General features: G+C 40.1%; 1 protein-coding gene across 3 annotated transcripts in view; it reads right to left on the bottom strand.

Moving 5' to 3' along the window:
- The window catches only part of bcas3 (BCAS3 microtubule associated cell migration factor), a 760,056-nt gene that overhangs the window by 587,700 nt on the left and 153,898 nt on the right, over window positions 1-18,458 (bottom strand). For all 3 annotated transcript variants that reach the window (XR_007957928.1, XM_052035317.1, XM_052035318.1), the window contains exons 9-12: window positions 16,343-16,419; window positions 9,169-9,245; window positions 6,225-6,308; window positions 1,298-1,468 (exon numbers count right to left, since the gene is read on the bottom strand). Coding sequence is in view for 2 of the 3 variants with exons in the window: in XM_052035317.1 (XP_051891277.1) it covers window positions 1,298-1,468; window positions 6,225-6,308; window positions 9,169-9,245; window positions 16,343-16,419 (409 nt within the window). In the remaining variant the exon portion in view is untranslated. The remainder of the gene's footprint in view (window positions 1-1,297; window positions 1,469-6,224; window positions 6,309-9,168; window positions 9,246-16,342; window positions 16,420-18,458) is intronic.

Genomic DNA, 18,458 nt, shown 5'->3' with positions numbered 1-18,458 from the left:
CCGGGTCATTCTCTCTTCTCTCCTCTCCCATCAGGCAGAAGATACAGGAGCCTGAGGGCACATACCACCAGGCTCAAGGACAGCTTCTATCCTACTGTGATAAGACTATTGAACGGTTCCCTTATATGATGAGATGGACTCTTGATCTCACAATCTACCTTGTTGTGACCTTGCACCTTATTGTCTACCAGCAATGCACTTCCCTGTAGTGGCGACCCTACTCTGTACTCTGTTATTGTTTTTTTTACCTGTACTACCTCAATGCACTCTGTACTAACTCAATGTATCTGCACTGTGTAATGAATTGATCTGTACAAACGGTATGCAAGACAGGTTTTTCCATTGTACCTCGGAACAAGTGACAATAATAAACCAATACCAATACCAAGATGCTGGAATCTAGATGAAAAACATGATGATGCTGGAGGAAATCAGCAGGCCAGGCAGTATCCGTGGAGAAAAGCAGGCGGTCAGCATTTTGGGTCAGGACCCTTCAACGTTGACTGCCTGCTTTTCTCCACGGATTTTGCCTGGCTTGCTGAATTCCTCCAGCATCATCATGTTTTTCACCCTTTATTTTAGAACCAGTCGATCAAAATTTTAAATGGCATCATCAAAACTTTCTGAAACATACAGTTTCTGGTTCTCCTACAAATGCAAGGTCAGACATAGTCTGACATACAAATAAGATATCCATTTTATCCACTTAATCTCTCTCAAGTATAGCATTAGTAAATGTTTGCGATTCTTCTTTCAAAATATTCATAATCAAAACAATAATTCCACCTTCTGTCTGGCCCTCTGGTAGGAATAGGTGAGGGAATGGACTGGTTCCTTAGATAGCAGGTATGGCATATAAAGAGAGACTGAAGAGGCTAGGCCTCCATTCTTTAGCATTTGGAAGAATGAGACGTGACCTCACTGAAACAGACAAAATTCTCAGAGCTAGACCAGGTAGATATGAAAAGGATGTTTCTCCAGGCTGGAAAACTAGCAAAAGGGGTCATGGTCTCAAAATAAGAAGTAGAACTTTCAGGACTGAGGTGAGGAGAAATCTTGAGACACAAGAGACTGCAGGTGCTAAAATCTCTTCACACAAAGGGTATGAACTTTTGAGATTTTCTATCCAAGAGGGCTGTGGATGCTCAATCATTGATTGCATTCAAAATTGAGAGTGAGGGGCTGAATGGTCTACTCCTATTTCTTATGACTTGAAAAGGGCTTATGTATTACCAGAGGTATTTTAATGCAGCTCAAGAAATCCACAAAATATTAGGCTTGTGGAACTTCACAATACCTGTCCTTCCCCAACTGTTTCAGTATCGATGATTGTGACAACTCCAGGGACGTGCGGGCTACGTCGAGAGGTACTGTGTGTGGAAACCTCATCCTCAATTGCCCCCGAGGGTAAGCTGCCAGCCAGCCGACCAACTGCTTCCCCAAACATGGTGAGTCCTGTCTTGAGTGTCTGTATCAAATTCAAAGACAAAGAAGAAAAAAGAAAACAATCAAAGCCAGCATCAACACCCCCACTCCAGACACTGAAAACACAGCAGTATCCAGCCAGAACAAAAGTGGATCAATTGGAAACTGTTTTGATTAGTGCTAAAAAGTCTAACTGCAGTGATTAGAAAACACATTATAGCTGATCAATTAGTAGCCAAGTGTTTGTTTCAATTATTAATGATTTGACAATGTGCACGTTCTGTTAGTGGGCTGTTGTGAAATGGCTTCCATGGCCCAACACCAACAGGCGCCACACAGTATTGATGATAGTACACAGTCAGGAAGCCTGATTAACCTTTTAAATGCCACATCAGCTGCTCCCTCCATTAACGGTAATGGTGTTGCTCTCACATAAGCTGTTATGACTCATTTAGAAGCTATCAGGTAACAAGGGAATACAGAAACAGGCTTCACTAAAGCAATTAACTACCCTAGGGTTAAATCAACCTAAAGCAGATGGAAGGAGCCAAGACTCTAATTAGATAGTGATAAGACTAAATGGTTTTATGAAATTTTGGATCATGCAAAAGTCAGAAGGTCACAATAATTGCAAGTTTCCCAGTTTAGGTGTGAACAATTACTTAGGCTTAGAGTTACTGTCTTCTGGAAAGAGCATGCCAACCATGACAGCACAATGTTAATTAGCTTCCTCAAAGATAAAACCACATTTCTTTTCTGCCAACATACAAAAGCTGCAAGGTAATTGGCAGTTGGTTGATTGGCACTAAAAAATTTAATTAGCTAATGCATATATTACAATGGCTTATGGAACTTGGTGGACATACAAATTTTTTTCTTCCAGGCCGATCTGTTTATTAGTTGGAAGAAGACAGACCGTTTACAAGATTTTGGTGATTCACTCCAAGGTCATTCAAGGAAGCACATACTTCAATATTATGTGGATTGAAGGCAAACCAGCTAACCAAAGGGCAAGTTAATCCCTCCGATTTACTAACATATACCAGGTTCCTCGACAGTACCCAACCAAATGTATGATCTTTAAAACAATGAAGTAAACCCAGCACAGATTTCACCTTCACCTGAATACAGGACAGGGTGAGATAGCAGTCTTCAGTTGTTACACATTAATTTTTTTTCGTATTTTAAACCAAAATTGAGTATTTGATTGATAATCAGAGAAAAGCTGCAAGCTAAAGAAAAATCCTTCCAGGTACATGTATACTGTAAAAATTGGTCTTTAAAACTGGGCATTTTTAGAAAGAGTTACAATGATTGGGGAGTGGGGGGGGGGTCTATCTTGTAGAATGCTGCCATTCATACACTGGGTTATACAAAAGAGAATATCTATTTAGCCCAATATTTAAATAGAGCAATGAAGTAGTAATGTAGACTTAGTATATGACTGGTGAAACCAGTGAACTAGTAAATATTATTTCTGGGGTGATGGAAGAGATTTTTCACAAGAAACTGGGAAAAATCTCCAAAAATAATCATGTGGAATTATGACACTGATCAAGCTTACAATTTAAACATCTCCTCTGGAGCATGCAGCTCCCAATATAATTTCCAACATTTTAATTCTGAGTTTTACAGCTTCATTATCTCATCTGGGGCAGATGTTAAGGTGCTACAACAGAGGGAAAAAAAATCAGCAATCAGGATTCCTGCTCTTGCTCACTTATCCAGTAACTAATACTACAAATTTGTGACCACAGAAGTTAGAACAGAAACTACTTCGGCTGAAAGTTCCTCCAGTGATTGAATATTCTTTGATACTTGGGAAGTTTATTCACTGGACCCAATCACATTGGAAGATACTTAGCACAACCAAATAGCACACAAACAAATGTCAATGTTCAGTCATTTATACTGGCTTTTCAACCATCACAGAATCATACAGAACAGAAACAGGCCCTTCGGTCTACTATGCACATGCCACTATTGAGTACCTATCTATTCTAATCTAATTTCCATCACATGTTCTGTAGCCTTCTATGCCTTGGCAATTCAAGTGCTCATCTAGATAAATATTGTGAGAATCACTGCCTCTACCACCACCTGTGGCAATGCACTCCAGATTCCACCACCCTCTCTGCGGAAAAAAAAATTCTCCCTCAGATCCCCTCTAAAACTCTTCCCTCTTACTTTAAAGCTCGTCCTTTTAGTTTAGATACCTCTCTATTGGGAAACTTTTTCTTACTATCTACCTTACCTATGTCTACCATAATTTTGCATACATCAATGAGGTTCTCCCTCAACCTCCTTCATTCCAAGAAAAACAAGCTATCCAGCAGTGGACTAACCAACGTTTCATTAAGTTATACCATAACTTCGCTGCTCTATGCCCTAGCTGATGAAAGCAAGTCATCTGTGGCCTTCTTAACCATCTCATTTACCTATGCTGCTGTTTTCAGGGATCCTTGGACTTGTACATCGAGATCCCTCTGTCTTTCAATAATCCCTAGGGTCCACCATTCTTTGCAAATGTCCTAGCCATATTAGTCCTCCCAAAGTGTATCCCTTCACACTTATCAGGATTAAATTCCATCTGCCATTGCTCTGTCCACCAATATCATCCCTTAGCCTGACTACCCTCCTCACTATCAACACCACCAATTTTCATGTCATCTGCAAAGTTACTAATCACACCTCCTACATTTACATCCAAATTTATTAAAGTATACAACTGACGGTAATGGTCCCAGTAGTGATCAAAGTCTACTAATCATAAAACCAAACCTTCTATCGTCACCCTCTGCCTCCTATTACCAAGCCTATTTTGGATCCAATCTGTGAATTTGCTCTGGACTCCATGGGTTCTAACCTTTCGGACCAGTTTCCTTAGGTGGGACTTTGTCAAAGCTTCACTTAAGTCCAGGAAGACTACATGGACAGCACAATGGAACAGCTGGTAGAGCTATTGCCTCACAGCTCCAGCGACCCAGGTTGAATCCTGACCCCTGACGCCATCAGTGTGGAGTTTGCATGCTCTTCCTGTGACCACATGGGTTTTAATGGATCTAGAATTTCACTGCCCCTTCCCTGAATTTTAACTGCTATGTCCTCCTTCTTAGTGAATCTAGATGAGAAGTATTCACTTAGGACCTCACCTACGTCCTCTGGCTTCATACACTTTTGGTCTCAAATGGGTCCTACTCTTCCCCTGGTTACCCTCTTGTCCTTTTCATACATAAAATTGGTTGAATTTGCCTTTTCCTGCCAGTGGGTCAGGAATGGAATTCACCATTTACCTGGTAAATTGAAGGTGAAAAAAAGCGAGGAAGGTTATCAAAGGATACAGCACAATATAGATCAGTTGGAAATTTAGAGAAATGGCAGATGGAACTTAAACAGGACAGTGTGAGGTGATGTATTCTGGGAGGCCAAATGCAAGAAGAAAGTATACAGTTAATGGCATTGATGTTTGGAGGGATCTTGGGGTGCAAGTCCACAGCTCCCTGGAAGTGACAACACAAGTAGATAGGGTGGTAAAAGAGACGTGCAACATGCTTGCCTTCATTGGTCAGGGCATTATAAACGTTTGGAAGGCACGATGCAGCTGTATAAAGCCTTGGTTGTGCCACATTTGGAGAATTGTGTGCAGTTCTGGTCGCCACACAATAGGAAAGATGCGGAGGCTTTGAAAGGGGTGCCTCTTAAACATTGTTATCATACCTGCTTCCACCACTTCCCTGGCAGCACGTTCCAGGCACCTACCACTCTCTGTGTAAAAATCTTGCCACGTAAATCTCCTTTCAACTTTTCCCCTCTCACCTTAAAACTATGTCTTCTAGTATTTGACATTTCCATCCTGGGAAAAAGACTCTATCTACCCTATCAATGCCTCTCTCAATTTTATAAACTTCTATCAGTCGTCTCTCAGCCTCTGATGCTCCAGAGAAATCAATCCATGTTTGTCCAACCTCTCCTTATAGCTAATCATCTTTAATCCAGGCAACATCCTGGTGATCCGCTTCTGCACCCTCTCCAAAGCCTCCACATCCTTCCTGTAATGTGGCGACACCGCTCTCTGGTCATTTTTTTTTAATCCATTCATGGGATGTGGACATTGCTGGCAAGCCCAACATTTAAATCCCAATGAGAAGTAATAGTGTGGTCTTGGTTTAAAGTAAATTTATATCACTTAACAGGGACACACACCCCACCCCATTCACATTAAATATAATTCTCTTCATATGGGAGGCTTAAAATTGCAGATCTCCCTCGCAGATGCTAGACTTTTCATCAGACCTGTCGTGCTCTTCTCTGCACTACAAAGTTGCTCCGACCAGGCACTGTGAAGTCCCAACACTACCTCCAGAGACTTGTTCCAAATACATATTCCAGCATGCTATTGACTTTTTAATTGCTTGACCACATTGTCCAGACATTGAAAGTGGTGGTCTATCATCACTGCCAATTTCCTTTCCAAGTCGCCCTCTGCTACTACATCCCATTCATCATGTACTTACAATGCATATCTTTTTGACCAATTCGCAATACACTTTGTAAACAAATTACTGAAATCAATTGAAATGCATATTCAATAGAATTGACTGTGATTTACAAAGGAAGAAATTTAGGCAGATTAATGGCTCCTTTCTGTTGCCAATCCGGGCCTGGCTTCAAGTTTCATAGTTCACAGCATTTTGCTGCTTTGTGCTCCTTGATGTCATGTTCTGGTTTGAAGTTGTTTTAAAGCCTGCAAGCAGCTTAAACATTTAACTCACTGTCCCTTCATTAAGTGCTGAACTCACTTTGGCAGCACTGATGACTGTGGCAGTATAAGATTGGATGTTGTCTCCACAGGCCCCACCACGAGATCGATGACAGTGAATGAGCTGAGTAGGGGCAAAAGGACAGACAGTAACATTAGCTAAAGCAGTACAAGTCCAAAAGCAATTAGTAATTCCTATTTCCTTTCAGAAAAAAAGGCATAAGACTGTTTTCTTTTCCCTTCTAAGAAAACAAAACACTTTTGTGGCAAGTAATTTAGTTTCACCATTTATCTTATTAATCAACATTGTGAATTTTGATTAAAAGCAAAAAAATCCTTCCCAGTACATGGGAAATTAAACCACACACATTTTATAAACAATCTGGTACTTCTGCGTAATGCCAATCGATATTACCCCCCCCCCCCCCCCCCCCCCATAGTGCCTAAGAATAAGTTTATAATGGAACAGGCCATGTAAGTTATGATACTGTAATTATATGCACTCTGTAGTAGAGGTCTGCTGTGCAACTACTGCCAGAAGAGTGTAACTAGAGCATGACGGCTTATGTAGCAGTTTCCATTATAAAGGTGGTCACAGAATTTATTAGGAAATACATTTAAAAATAAAGGGAGAACTTTCGAATTAAAAGTAGGAACTGAATAACGTCCAGTTATCCCTCAATTAAGTTTGTAAGTGAGAGGCAAACAAGTAATGTAGGTCTTAACATGAAATTTGATATTGTGGAGGATCCTGGCATATTCTGCTCTGACTCTCGGGGTAAACAATACCAACATAAGTGAACTCCACAGTGTTCTAGTCATTGCTATCCCAACTCTTTTGCCACTCTGCACTCTCACCCCACTCAGGGGACTTGCCTTTGGGCCACTGCCGAAGAGTTAAGCTGCGCAAGACTTATTTCCTTAATTGTGCATTTCGGCACAGCAAGTTCCAGTGGCCCAATTATCTCATGAGACCTGAGGCTCAATTTTGAGCCAGTGTTCTAGTTTCCCAGTTCAGGCACAAAGCCGCTGAAGCAGCCGCAGCACAAAGCAGCCGCCAGCTAAGTTACAACTTGCACATTCATAACCAACAGCAAAACATATATCATATACAGATAAAAACACTGAAAACACCAAGTAAAACATCCACATTACTACACTTCTTTCCCTGGATTACTGTGTACTAACTTTTCTTTATTAATATATAAGATGTGCCTCCATATGCCGAGGCCAGCATTTACTGCCATCTCCAAAGTTGCCCCCGAGAAGATGGTGAGTTTGAACTACTGAAGTCCATGTGATGAAGGTGCTCCCACATAGAATTTTGATCCAGATAGTGTTAAGTATGAGAGAATTTGGACCATGAAGTGCTCCCGTGCACCTGCCGACCAAGACAGTTGAGGTCACAACTTTGGAAGGTGCTACTGAAGAAGCTTTTACCAGGGCACACTGTAGATCATAAACACTACAGCCATGGTACGGCAAGGATGTAAACAATAAATGTTGAAGGTGGCGCATTGGCTGCTGATTAACCAGGCAACTTTATTCTGGTTAGCATCAAGCTTGGTTGAGTATTGTTGGAGCTGCAAGTGGAAAATACCCCATCACACACCTGACATTCCCTGTGGATGGTGGAAAAGCTTTGGGGAGTCAGGTCAGTTATAGGCCACTAAATACCAAGCTCCTGCCTGCTTTTGAAGTGAGCATATTTTATGTCTCCTACTGGCATATCACAGTTGTTGAAAGTAACATAAGAGCATAAGTGGTAGGAGCAGGAGTAGACCATTCAGCCCCTTGTGCCTGCTTTGCTATTCAATGAGATCATGGCCTTTGTTCTATCTCAGCACTACTTTCCAGCACTAACCCCATTTTCCCTGCCTCTCTTAATATCCAAAAATCTATCAATCTCTTTCTCAAGTATGTGAAGTGAATGAGCCTGTGCAGCTCTTCTGGATAAAAAAAATTCCAAGGACTCTGGGTGAAAAAAATTCTTTTCGTCTCAAACTTTAATAGATGACCACTTGTTTTTAGACTGTGGTCTTTGACTTTAGACTCTCCAGCCAGGGGAAATATGATTCCTACACACACACTGTCAACCCTGTAAGAATTTTGTCGCATGCATGCCTTCTTTCGGCAGGGAGACCAGACGTACGTAATATTCTATGAGGTTATACCAGACCTTTATATTATTGCAGTAGGAAGCCTTCATTCTTGCACTCAAAGCCTCTTGCAATAAAGTCTAAACATAACTTTTGCCTCCCTAACTGCTCCCTGTACCTGCATGTTAACTTCCTTTGTGTTCCAAAAAAGCCATATCTCTCTGAACGACAACACCTTTCAACCTACCAACATTTAAAAGAAATTCCACCTATCTACTTTCTACATCAAGTGGATATCCTCACGTTTTGCCATTATATTCCATCTGCCATGTCCTCACCCTTTCACAACCTGGCCATATGCCCCTGAAGCCCGCCTGCATTCGCCTCACAACCCATATTGCCACCCAACTTCATATCTTCCGCAAAAATGGATTTATTATAGTGGTTCTCTCACCCAAATCACTGCTATAAATTGTAAACACTAGGGCCCCAGCACTGATCCCTATAGCACCTCACTAACCATAGCCTCCCAGAATGAAGTGACCCTTGTATTTCTACCCTCTTTTCTTTCCGTTAACCAACCCTGAATCCACACCAAAATATTCTAACTAATCCCATGCCATCCCCAAAACCCAAACAATCCCATATCCACTGGTTTCTCCCTTATCTATTCTCCTAGTTACAGTTATGGGACTGAGGGCTTGCAATTGACAATTGGGAATGGGCTTCTAACTCTAACCTCTGCAACCAAACCACTATTTTTGCTAAATATATAGAGCTTGCATGAAGTTCTATATTTTAGGAATAGGCTATGAATGTTGGCCTTGTTAATGTGCCGATGTCCATAGAATAACAATAAAAAGAAAACACAGAGGTCCACCTTACCTTGTTCTCAGCATAGGCAAGCCAGCGGCTTCCCAGTGCTATGGGGTTAGGATTTGGTCCTGGACACGGAAAGCAACCTGGAAAGTGAAGAAAAGTAGACAGCTGTAAAAATTCTATTCTCCATAGCCAAGAGACCAGGCAAGTGACTTTCCCTCAACCTCGTCACTGTGAAGACAAAAGAGACTGCAGAATTTAGAACAAAAACAGAACTCTGGAAGAACTCAGTGGGTCAAGCAGCATCTGAGGAGGTAAATATGTGAATTGATGTTTCAGATTGAGACCTGCATCAGGACATCAGGACACTCTGAACTTAGCCAGCAAAGTGTACACAAAGCAATCAGGTGATTCTCTTCTCAGAGCAGCCCTCTGTTCTCCAGCTCTGTGTGGTGGTATTCCTTCAGCAACTTTGCACAAAATCCATGACCCATTGACTATGGGCATAAATGAAACTACTGCCAGGACAACACTATTATAGCTTGACAGGTCTACACTAACTATCTCCATTATGTTGCTGGTCTATTAATTAGTAGACTGTCTGCTCTCAGACTATGTTTTATAGAGTGTCATGAAGCCAACAACATTAATTGAAAGCTACAAAAGAATCAGCAAGAATGTTGATAGAAATATTTTGGACCCTTGAGGTGAATGGCAATTAGCATAGAACTGTGTGTAATGAATACAATGGGCATATCATCAGTGACGGGTGACATGAAAAGTGCTATACCAGGTTTGTGTAACACAATACAAGATTTACACCTTGCGCAATGCCCTGGCTAGTGAATCTTCTGTTCCACTGTTGCAGGGAAGCCTGAGGAAAAAGTGTCTGCTAAGTGGCTATAATGCAGTGATGACAGGTTATGAGAGAATTAGTGTGTTGCTATCCTGGTGTTTCCGAGCCAGACTATGCCTATTCATATGCTATTGATTTAATTGATTAATTGCGCATTGTCTGCTTCCACGCATAAATGCAAGAAGAGTACTTTATTTATCACTTAGCAATCACTGTCATCACTGCTCTCCCCCCAACCCGCAAAGTCCTTTTAGCTATACTCAGGGCACATTTATTCAACATTTTGATGCTAATATCAATGCCAATGAAGAGCAGTTAAACCTAAATGGGTTCACAATTAATTAATTAATAGCTGCTGGCATGCTTCCCGCAAAGTTCCACTGCATTTTTAGACTGAACATTTTTCTATTTATCAATCCACAGCTGGACCACTGGCACGATGCAGCTCCCTTCTCACCCATCTCCAGAAACCATGAAAATCACTTAAATAGCATCTTCCTGAATAGCCCACTTACAGCCATACAGCATGGAAACAGGCCCTTTGGTCCAACTCACCCATGCCGATTGTGTTGCGCAGTGAGCTGTGTTATTGAGGCTACATTCATCAAGCTCATTATCTAACATTTGGCTCCCACCTAAAAAACTTAGATTGTCTTTATGTCTACTGGCTGCCACGCTGCCCTCAAAAAGCAGAGTTGATGTTATCACAACATTCATTCACAAAATAAATCCTGTTCTTTGATAAAAACACGAGATAGTTATAAAATACCTGACACTTGGTTGACTGTGGACATAGGATATGACATTTTACCTGTGGTGTGACAACAAAGGCAAACTTAAAAAAGTATGGATAGATCAGCGCCTTTAGTTTTTATGGGTATTAACGGGTACATAATAAATGATGTTTACCACATGGATACAAGGGTCCTCAAAATGTGCAAAGGAGAGTTTAATGTCTTGCAAATTCTTCAATCTTCTCATCCAACTAAAGGCATGAGGAAAGAATGGCAGAAGTGTGACAAAGTAGTGAAAAAATTATGAAGCATACATCATAAAAGGTACTGCATGCAACCACCAGAAATAGGGATATTACGAAGAATTATACAGAACCTACAGAACAGAAAAACACCACTTGGCCCAAATATTGCTGCTACTCAAAAGCCTCTGGCATCTGACCCTATCAGCATAATCTTTTATTTCTTTCTTGCTCCTGAGTTTATCCACCTTTCCCTTAAGTATAACTATATTCTTTATATTTGAGTTCCCTTAAATTACGCCATGGGATACTCATGTACAAGTGCTGAGCACAATCACGTGACATTTCTTCTTTCATATCTCAGTAGCGTCAACTTTTACAGTTAGATGAACAAGAGATATGTGGTAGAGGAGGAAGCACAGCCGTAGAAAGTTATGATCAAGGGATGTAGAAAGGGATGATCAAGGAGAAGGTTCTGATTCTGGAAGGAATGTGACAAGACAAATGGTAAGAACAAAGCTGCAAAGAGAAAAGCACAGGAACTGAACAAAAGAGATGATTTTTGGATACAATTAATAATTTTTTTCTTGTAAATTTTAAGGCCAGGATTTATTTATTGCTCTACTGCTAACTGCATCCATTGGTTGCTGTTACTGGACTTGTGAAGAAAGCCTGAAGGAAAATAGTAATTTTCTAAATGCACTTACTAAAGTGCACTTGCTTTGTGTCTATTCAGAGAACACTAAATCCACTTTAACTGCCACACAAAAATGTATACGGCACTGAAACTTAAATATAGGTTAATGCTAACCTAAAGGCACTTACTTTCAAACTAATGCACATTAGTTTATGTTGGTAAAAATGATAAACCTGCATGAGGCAAATACAAATAATGGGATATTTGACAAGTAACTTGAGGAGTTGGTGGCAGGGGAGGATGGAGAGGTAGAAATCAAATCTATCTCCTCATTGCAAACAGGCAAAGGGAATCAAATTCTCCCTGACTAATCTCATGAATGCACAACAGCATATTTTATTTTTGTTTTTGTTTTATTTTGCTGGACTGCATAATTGGGTGACAGATTTATTAAATGGAGACTGGGTAAAATGGGGTTACGTTGTACTGAGTTTTGAGGGAAGACAGTTTAAGGTAAGATGCTTAGAGGCTACTGTCCCTGGCAAGAAATTCTACAACTAAGGGCAATCGTTTCAGGTAAAAGAATCAGCCAAATTAGGATGGGAAATGGAATTGAGCGCGAAGGTTGTGAATCTTTGGAATTCTCGATTCCAGAGAGAACCATGCTTAGTTATTGAATTTTGGCACCAATAAATGAATTTCAAACAGAAAAGTGGAGTTGAGGTAGAAGATCAGCAATGATTTAATTGGCAGGGATGGGCAGGCTTGAGAATAGCTTATTCCTACTCCTGTTCCTCTTTATCAACTTTTAATAGGAACTATTTAGTATAACTGATTATAGCAATTAATAGGTTTTATTTATTTATTCATTTTGCAGGACTGGGCTTCACTGGCAATGTCATTCCTAACTGCGCTTGAGAAGGTGGCAGATGGCCGTCTTTTTCAACCACTGTAGTCCCACTGGTGAAGATTCTCCCACTGTGCTGTTCAGGTGATAGTTCCAGGGTTTAGCTTCAGAAATGATGAAGGAATGGAAATATATTTCCAAGTCAGGGTGCTTGCCACTTAGAGGGGAACCTGCAGGTCCCTTACACCTGATGCCCTTGACTTCTTGATACTAGTGGTTGCAGGTTTGAGGAGTGCTTTCGTAGTAGTCTTGATGAGTAAGTGCAGTGCACCAGGGGTGGAGGGAATGCATGTTTAGGGTGGTGGATGGAATACCAATCAAGAGGGTGAATTAGTGCCAAATAATGTTGAATTTCTTCAGTGGTGTCATCCAGGTAAGTGGAGAGTATTCTATCACACTCCTGACTTGTGTTTTGTAGACATTTGGAAGGCTTTGGGTGTCAGGAGGTAAGTCACATTGTAGCATACCTAATCTCGGACCTTCTCTTGCGCCCATAGTGTCCATGTAGCTGGTCCATCTGAGCTTCTAGTCAGTGGTGACCCCAGGATGTTTATGGTAGGGGAACAATAAAGGCATCCTTTCCCCTTTTCCTTTATAATCATTCTTGAAACTAATGGGTTTGGGCAATTCTTTGGCCATTCCCTCCCACTCTCTCTTTTATTGACTTGCTCATATTTCTTTAAAGATGTCGATGTAACAACTGGAGTATTTGTCTATATCTCCATTTTGATTAAACTAGCAGAGCTATGATTATTGACTAATATATTTGGAGAGACCTTGTTCTTGCTCAATTTGTCACATGGAATATTCTGAATGTAAACTCCTAAATTCAACTGGATTTAATACAGTTTAAATTAATTCCTTCATTGGGGAAGAAATGTCTGGCAACGGGAGGAAAGGAAAAAGAAAAGGAAAATGGGTTCACTCAGACTGCAACTGCGTACTTAATTAGGTACAGTGCATGTCTGACTTCACAACACAAATTCAAACTGAAAAAAGTAGGTAAAAAATAAATTAGATAATATTGAGGGAAGTGTAGGAAACTGATGGTCAGATTGCAAAATTGGCATGAAGAACTTTCTATTATAAATTTAGGCAGTTAAGGTAAATGAAAACATAAGTGTGACAAAAGTATTACAACAAGAGGTTAAATGACAAATACAGTGCAAGACCTCTAATGTGAAGCAGATAGCATTTTGTTTAAATTTTGATGTACATATATTTACATTGAATCTAAAGCAAGGAACAGGGCATTCAGCCCAACTGGTCTATGATGGTGTTTCTGCTCACGAGCAATCATACATACTCAAATTCTATTCTCATCGCAGCAATGCTTTCTTTCAGTCCTCAAAGTTAATTAGTATAAATAAATAAGCAGATTAGGAAAAGATCCATGACACTGCTTGCCAAATCTCTTAAAATCGCTGACTGTCAAGGTCAGCAAAACACTTTGATCGTGGTGGACAAGCTCTGTGACCTGCAGAAAGGCACTGTTGCCTAATCTCTCCTCGCATGACCTCATCAAATATTAACCAGCGAATCCAAGAAACAATACAGGAACATACTGCTTCATAGCAAAATGCCTGTAATTTTCATAGTTGCAACTTAAAGCCAACAGGTACAAATTCAGCTCTGAGGATATTATTCATATAACTTTGATTTTGAGTGTTTTAAGTCACCACTGCTGCCCTTATTTCTAACAGATTACCATAAATCTAAGATCAGAAGCTTGTCTCAATAGGTAGCTCTTGTCTTTGAATCAGGAAGTTGTAACTTTAAGCTTCATTACAAAGCCCGTGGACATAATCTAAGATCCTAAGTCAGGTACACGGCTAAATGCAGCTACATCGTCAGGGAACCCAGTGATGATTTTCTGCCCCTAAATCTCTCTGATTTGCTACAATTCTTCCCACCTTTGAACCCAGGCTCTTCAATCTCACTAATCTTCTCAAGAATTTTGCACATCTTTTAAAAAGTACCATTCTATTCAAAGGTACTATATAAGAAGAATTATGTTGTTGGAAAGAATTAGCACAGCCTACTCGTACTCAAGCCAGGTTTCTGTTGTTTCAACAAGGGTCAGTAGCTGTACCCAATATCTGTATTAATGTTATAAAAAAGTGCATGGAAATTAGAACCAAAGGTTTCCAGGATTTCCCTCATCTGTATGCAATGATCTCTCAGACTAAAGAGTAAATGTGCTCTATGAAGAAACAAACATTTGGAGCTAACTTTAGAACATGAAGTTATAAAATACCTTCAAACTACCAGGATTTAGCTCAGTACTAGCCACAACTACTAGAGTGTAACAATTTTAATAGATGACCGCTCCCCCCATCTCAGAACAAAGAGGCGTGGCTGAAAATGCTCAACTTAGACAAACACAGACAATCCACAAATAAACAAAAGAAAATTAATTTCCACCCCCTCAATTTTTCCTGCAAATGAAAATGAAAAAAAAAACTGCAGATGCTGGTAATCTGAAATAATAACAGAACATGCTGGAAACACTCAGCAGGTCAGGCTGCATCTGTGGAAAGATTCTGGTCTGGGATTCTTCATCAGAACCATGAAAGAGAGAAACAAGTTAGTATAGGTAGCTGATGGAAAAGACCATAAGACCAAAAGATAAAGAGCAGAATTAGGCCACTCAGCCTAACAAGTCTGCTCCACCATTCAACCATGGGTTTTTTCAACCCCATTCTCCCGCCTTCTTCCCGTAACCTTTAACCCCCTTACCAATCAAGAACCTATCAATCTTTGCCTTAAATACACACAATGACTTGGCCTGCACAGCCTTCTGTAGCAGCGAATTCCACAGATTCACCACCCTCTGGCTGAAGAAATACCTGCTCATCTCAGTTTCAAAGGGATGTCTCTTTATTCTGAGGCTGTGTCCTCAGATCCTAGACTCTCCTACTAATGGAAACATCCTCTCCTTTCATATCCGGTAGGTCTCAATGAGATCCCTGCTCATCCTTCTGAACTCCATTGAGTACAGGCCCAGAGGCATCAAACACTCCTCATATGTTAAGACTTTCATTCTTGGGATCATTCTTGTAAACCTCCTCTGGACCATCTCCAGGGAAAACACATCTTTCCTTAGATACCAGGCCCAAAATTGCTCATAATATTCTAAATGCTGTCTGGCCAATGCCTTATAAAGCCTCATGTGCTTTTATGTTCCAGTCCTCTCGAAATGAATGCTAACATTGCATTTGCCTTCTTTACTATCAACTCAACCTGCAAATTAATCTTAAGGAAATCCTAAACTAGAACTCCCAAGTCCCCTTGAACCTCCAATTTCTGAATATTCTCTCCATTTAGAAAATAGTCTGCACCTGTATTCTTTCTACCAAAGTGCATAACCTCACACTTCTATATGCTGTATTCATTCCACCTGCCACTTCTTTGCCCATTCTCCCAACCCGTCCAAGTCCTTCTGCATACTCCCTGCCTCCGCGACACTACATGTTCCTCCACCTATTTTGGTATCGTCTGCAAACTTGGCCACAGTGACATCAGTCTGGATCCCGGACCTGAAATTGCTTCTCTTTCCATAAATGCTGCCTGACCTGCTGAGTGTTTTGAGCATTTTCTGTTTTTATTCCAGATTTTCCTACTGGGACTGCAGGAATAATCCATAAATGGTTTTTGGAACTATCCTTTACACACAAAATGTTTTCATTTGTACAACCTAGAGAAACATTTGTTCTCGCAGATAGCTATCTATAAATCCAAATCAGATCAGTCTGTCTTGCCACAAACCAATTCCAAAGGGTCAAAACATCATATCGCAACATTTTGAAATATTGTGAAATCACTCGAAAATTCTTTTGCAGTACGTATAGCCTTGGTACATACTTGTGACGAAGAACTTTTTAGAGAAAGTGCAGCTATCAAAGGTGGCAATCTTCTCCTGTAACACAACTACCAAGACCCTGAGATAGAAAGGAAAAAAAAACAAGTCAGGAGACATTTCTCATATTATCTTCCTCTACTGTGCATGTAAATAAATATTTCAGATTGAACATGTTTAGCATTCTGCTCGGACGGACTGCAAGATTCAAATTTTAAAACTGACTTTAATAGTCACATATATTGCTGATCACAGTTATAATTAAAACTAGTAATAAGACTGCCATGGGTAGAAGTGGGTGTGCAACGTGTTGCCATCAATCAATACTTTTTAAGAGTGAGAAGAAAGAATTCTCACTGAGAATGCTTAGATTTAAGAGGTACCGTCTTTTAGACAAGATGTTACACTTAGCCCCACAGAATCATACAAAATTTACGACATAGGAGGCCATTTGGCCTATTGTAACAATGCCAGTTGAAAAAAGCTATCCAACCTAATCCCACCTCCCAGTGCACAGGTCTCAGCTATTCAAAGTAGTATTTAAATGTGATGAGGGTTTCTGCCTTGACCACTCCTTTAGGCAATGAATTCCTGACCCCCTACTCCTCTTGGGTAAAAGAAGTCTTTCTCATTTCCCCTTGAATCCTTCTACCTACTACTTTAGAACTATGCCTCTCTGATGAGGGAAGTATATCCAAATTGGTAAATTGGTTTATTATTGTCACATGTACCAAGGTACAGTGAAAACATTCGTTTTGCATGCCAACCATACAGATCATTTCATCACATCAATACATCAAGGTAGTACAAGGGAAAGGCAATAACAGAATGGAGAAAATAGTGTTACAGTTACAGAAAAGTGCAGTGCAGGCAGACATAAAATGCAAGTCCATGACGAGGTAGATTGTGAGGTCAAGAGTCCATCTTATCATGCAAGAAGTCTGTTCAATCAGGATAAAAGTTGTCCTTGGTCTTTCCTATTCATCTATACTTCTCAAAATTTTATGCACCTCAATTGTTTCCTCCACTCAGTTTCCTCTATTCCAGGAAAAAACAAGCTTACCTTATACAATATTTCCTCAAAGGTAATATTTTCCAGTCTTTACAACATTCTGGTAATTCTCCCCTGCACCATCTCCACAGCAATGAAATTTACTCTCAGGTAAGCAGACAAAAATCTCACAAAAATATTTTTAAGAAATGTAGGGGCTTTCTCCACTGCATCCTGGCGAATATTTATCAATCAACCAACATCAATTAAAAACAGATCATCAGGTCATTCTCTCATTGCTGACTGTGGAAGTTTGCTTTATGCAAACTGGTTGCTGTGTTTTCAACATTACAAAAGTAATAACTCTTCAAAATTGGATGGATAGCCCTGAAATTTTGAAACATGTTATGGAAATGTGATACATTTGATTTCTTCCCCACAAATGAGAAAAGGCCATGTGGTAGTAAAAATTGCTAGGACTATACTTAGGAAAATTTGAATGGAACAATGATAGATAATTGTGGCAACTAATACCAAAATAGCCAAATTTTGCAAGATTATTGGTAAAGATAGGAAAAGGGCACGTTACTGCCTGAAGTCTGCCTGAAAGAACAATTCATTTTCAGATCCCTTACAAAGAGATGGCAGTCTTAGGTTAGCCATTTTAAATAAACAAGATATTGTAGAAATATTCCTGTACCAGCTAAAGCATGTTATTAGTCATGTACATGTAAATTCTGGGATGGAGTTCTCTTATCCCATCTATTCCAGTATTCATGGGTTGGTATTTCTGTCCCCTGTAGTTTAAATCATTTACTCTTGAGATGAAAGCAAGACTGGCAAGAATATATTTGTTGCCCAGCCCTTAGTTTCTACAGAACAAAGTGGTGAGCTTTCTTTTTAAACATATGCCAGTGTTACATCTCTCTGTGAAATTCCAGGTGGAATTTTCCAGGTTGATAAACACAGCAACAATGAAAATAAATGACCAGCTCAGGACAGTGTATGGCTGGGAGGGAAAGCTAGAAATTTCAGTTGGTGTCAAAGCCTCCTGCAGAAAGTAATGTGGCAATAACAGAAGCGGTAGATATCCATAAGACCATAAAATATAGCAGCAGAATTAGGCCATT

The sequence above is a fragment of the Pristis pectinata genome, chromosome 21 (assembly GCF_009764475.1).
Source record: "Pristis pectinata isolate sPriPec2 chromosome 21, sPriPec2.1.pri, whole genome shotgun sequence".
NCBI lineage: Eukaryota > Metazoa > Chordata > Chondrichthyes > Rhinopristiformes > Pristidae > Pristis > Pristis pectinata.
The sequence above is the reverse complement of the archived record's forward strand: the minus strand, read 5'-3'. Positions and strand labels throughout refer to the sequence as shown.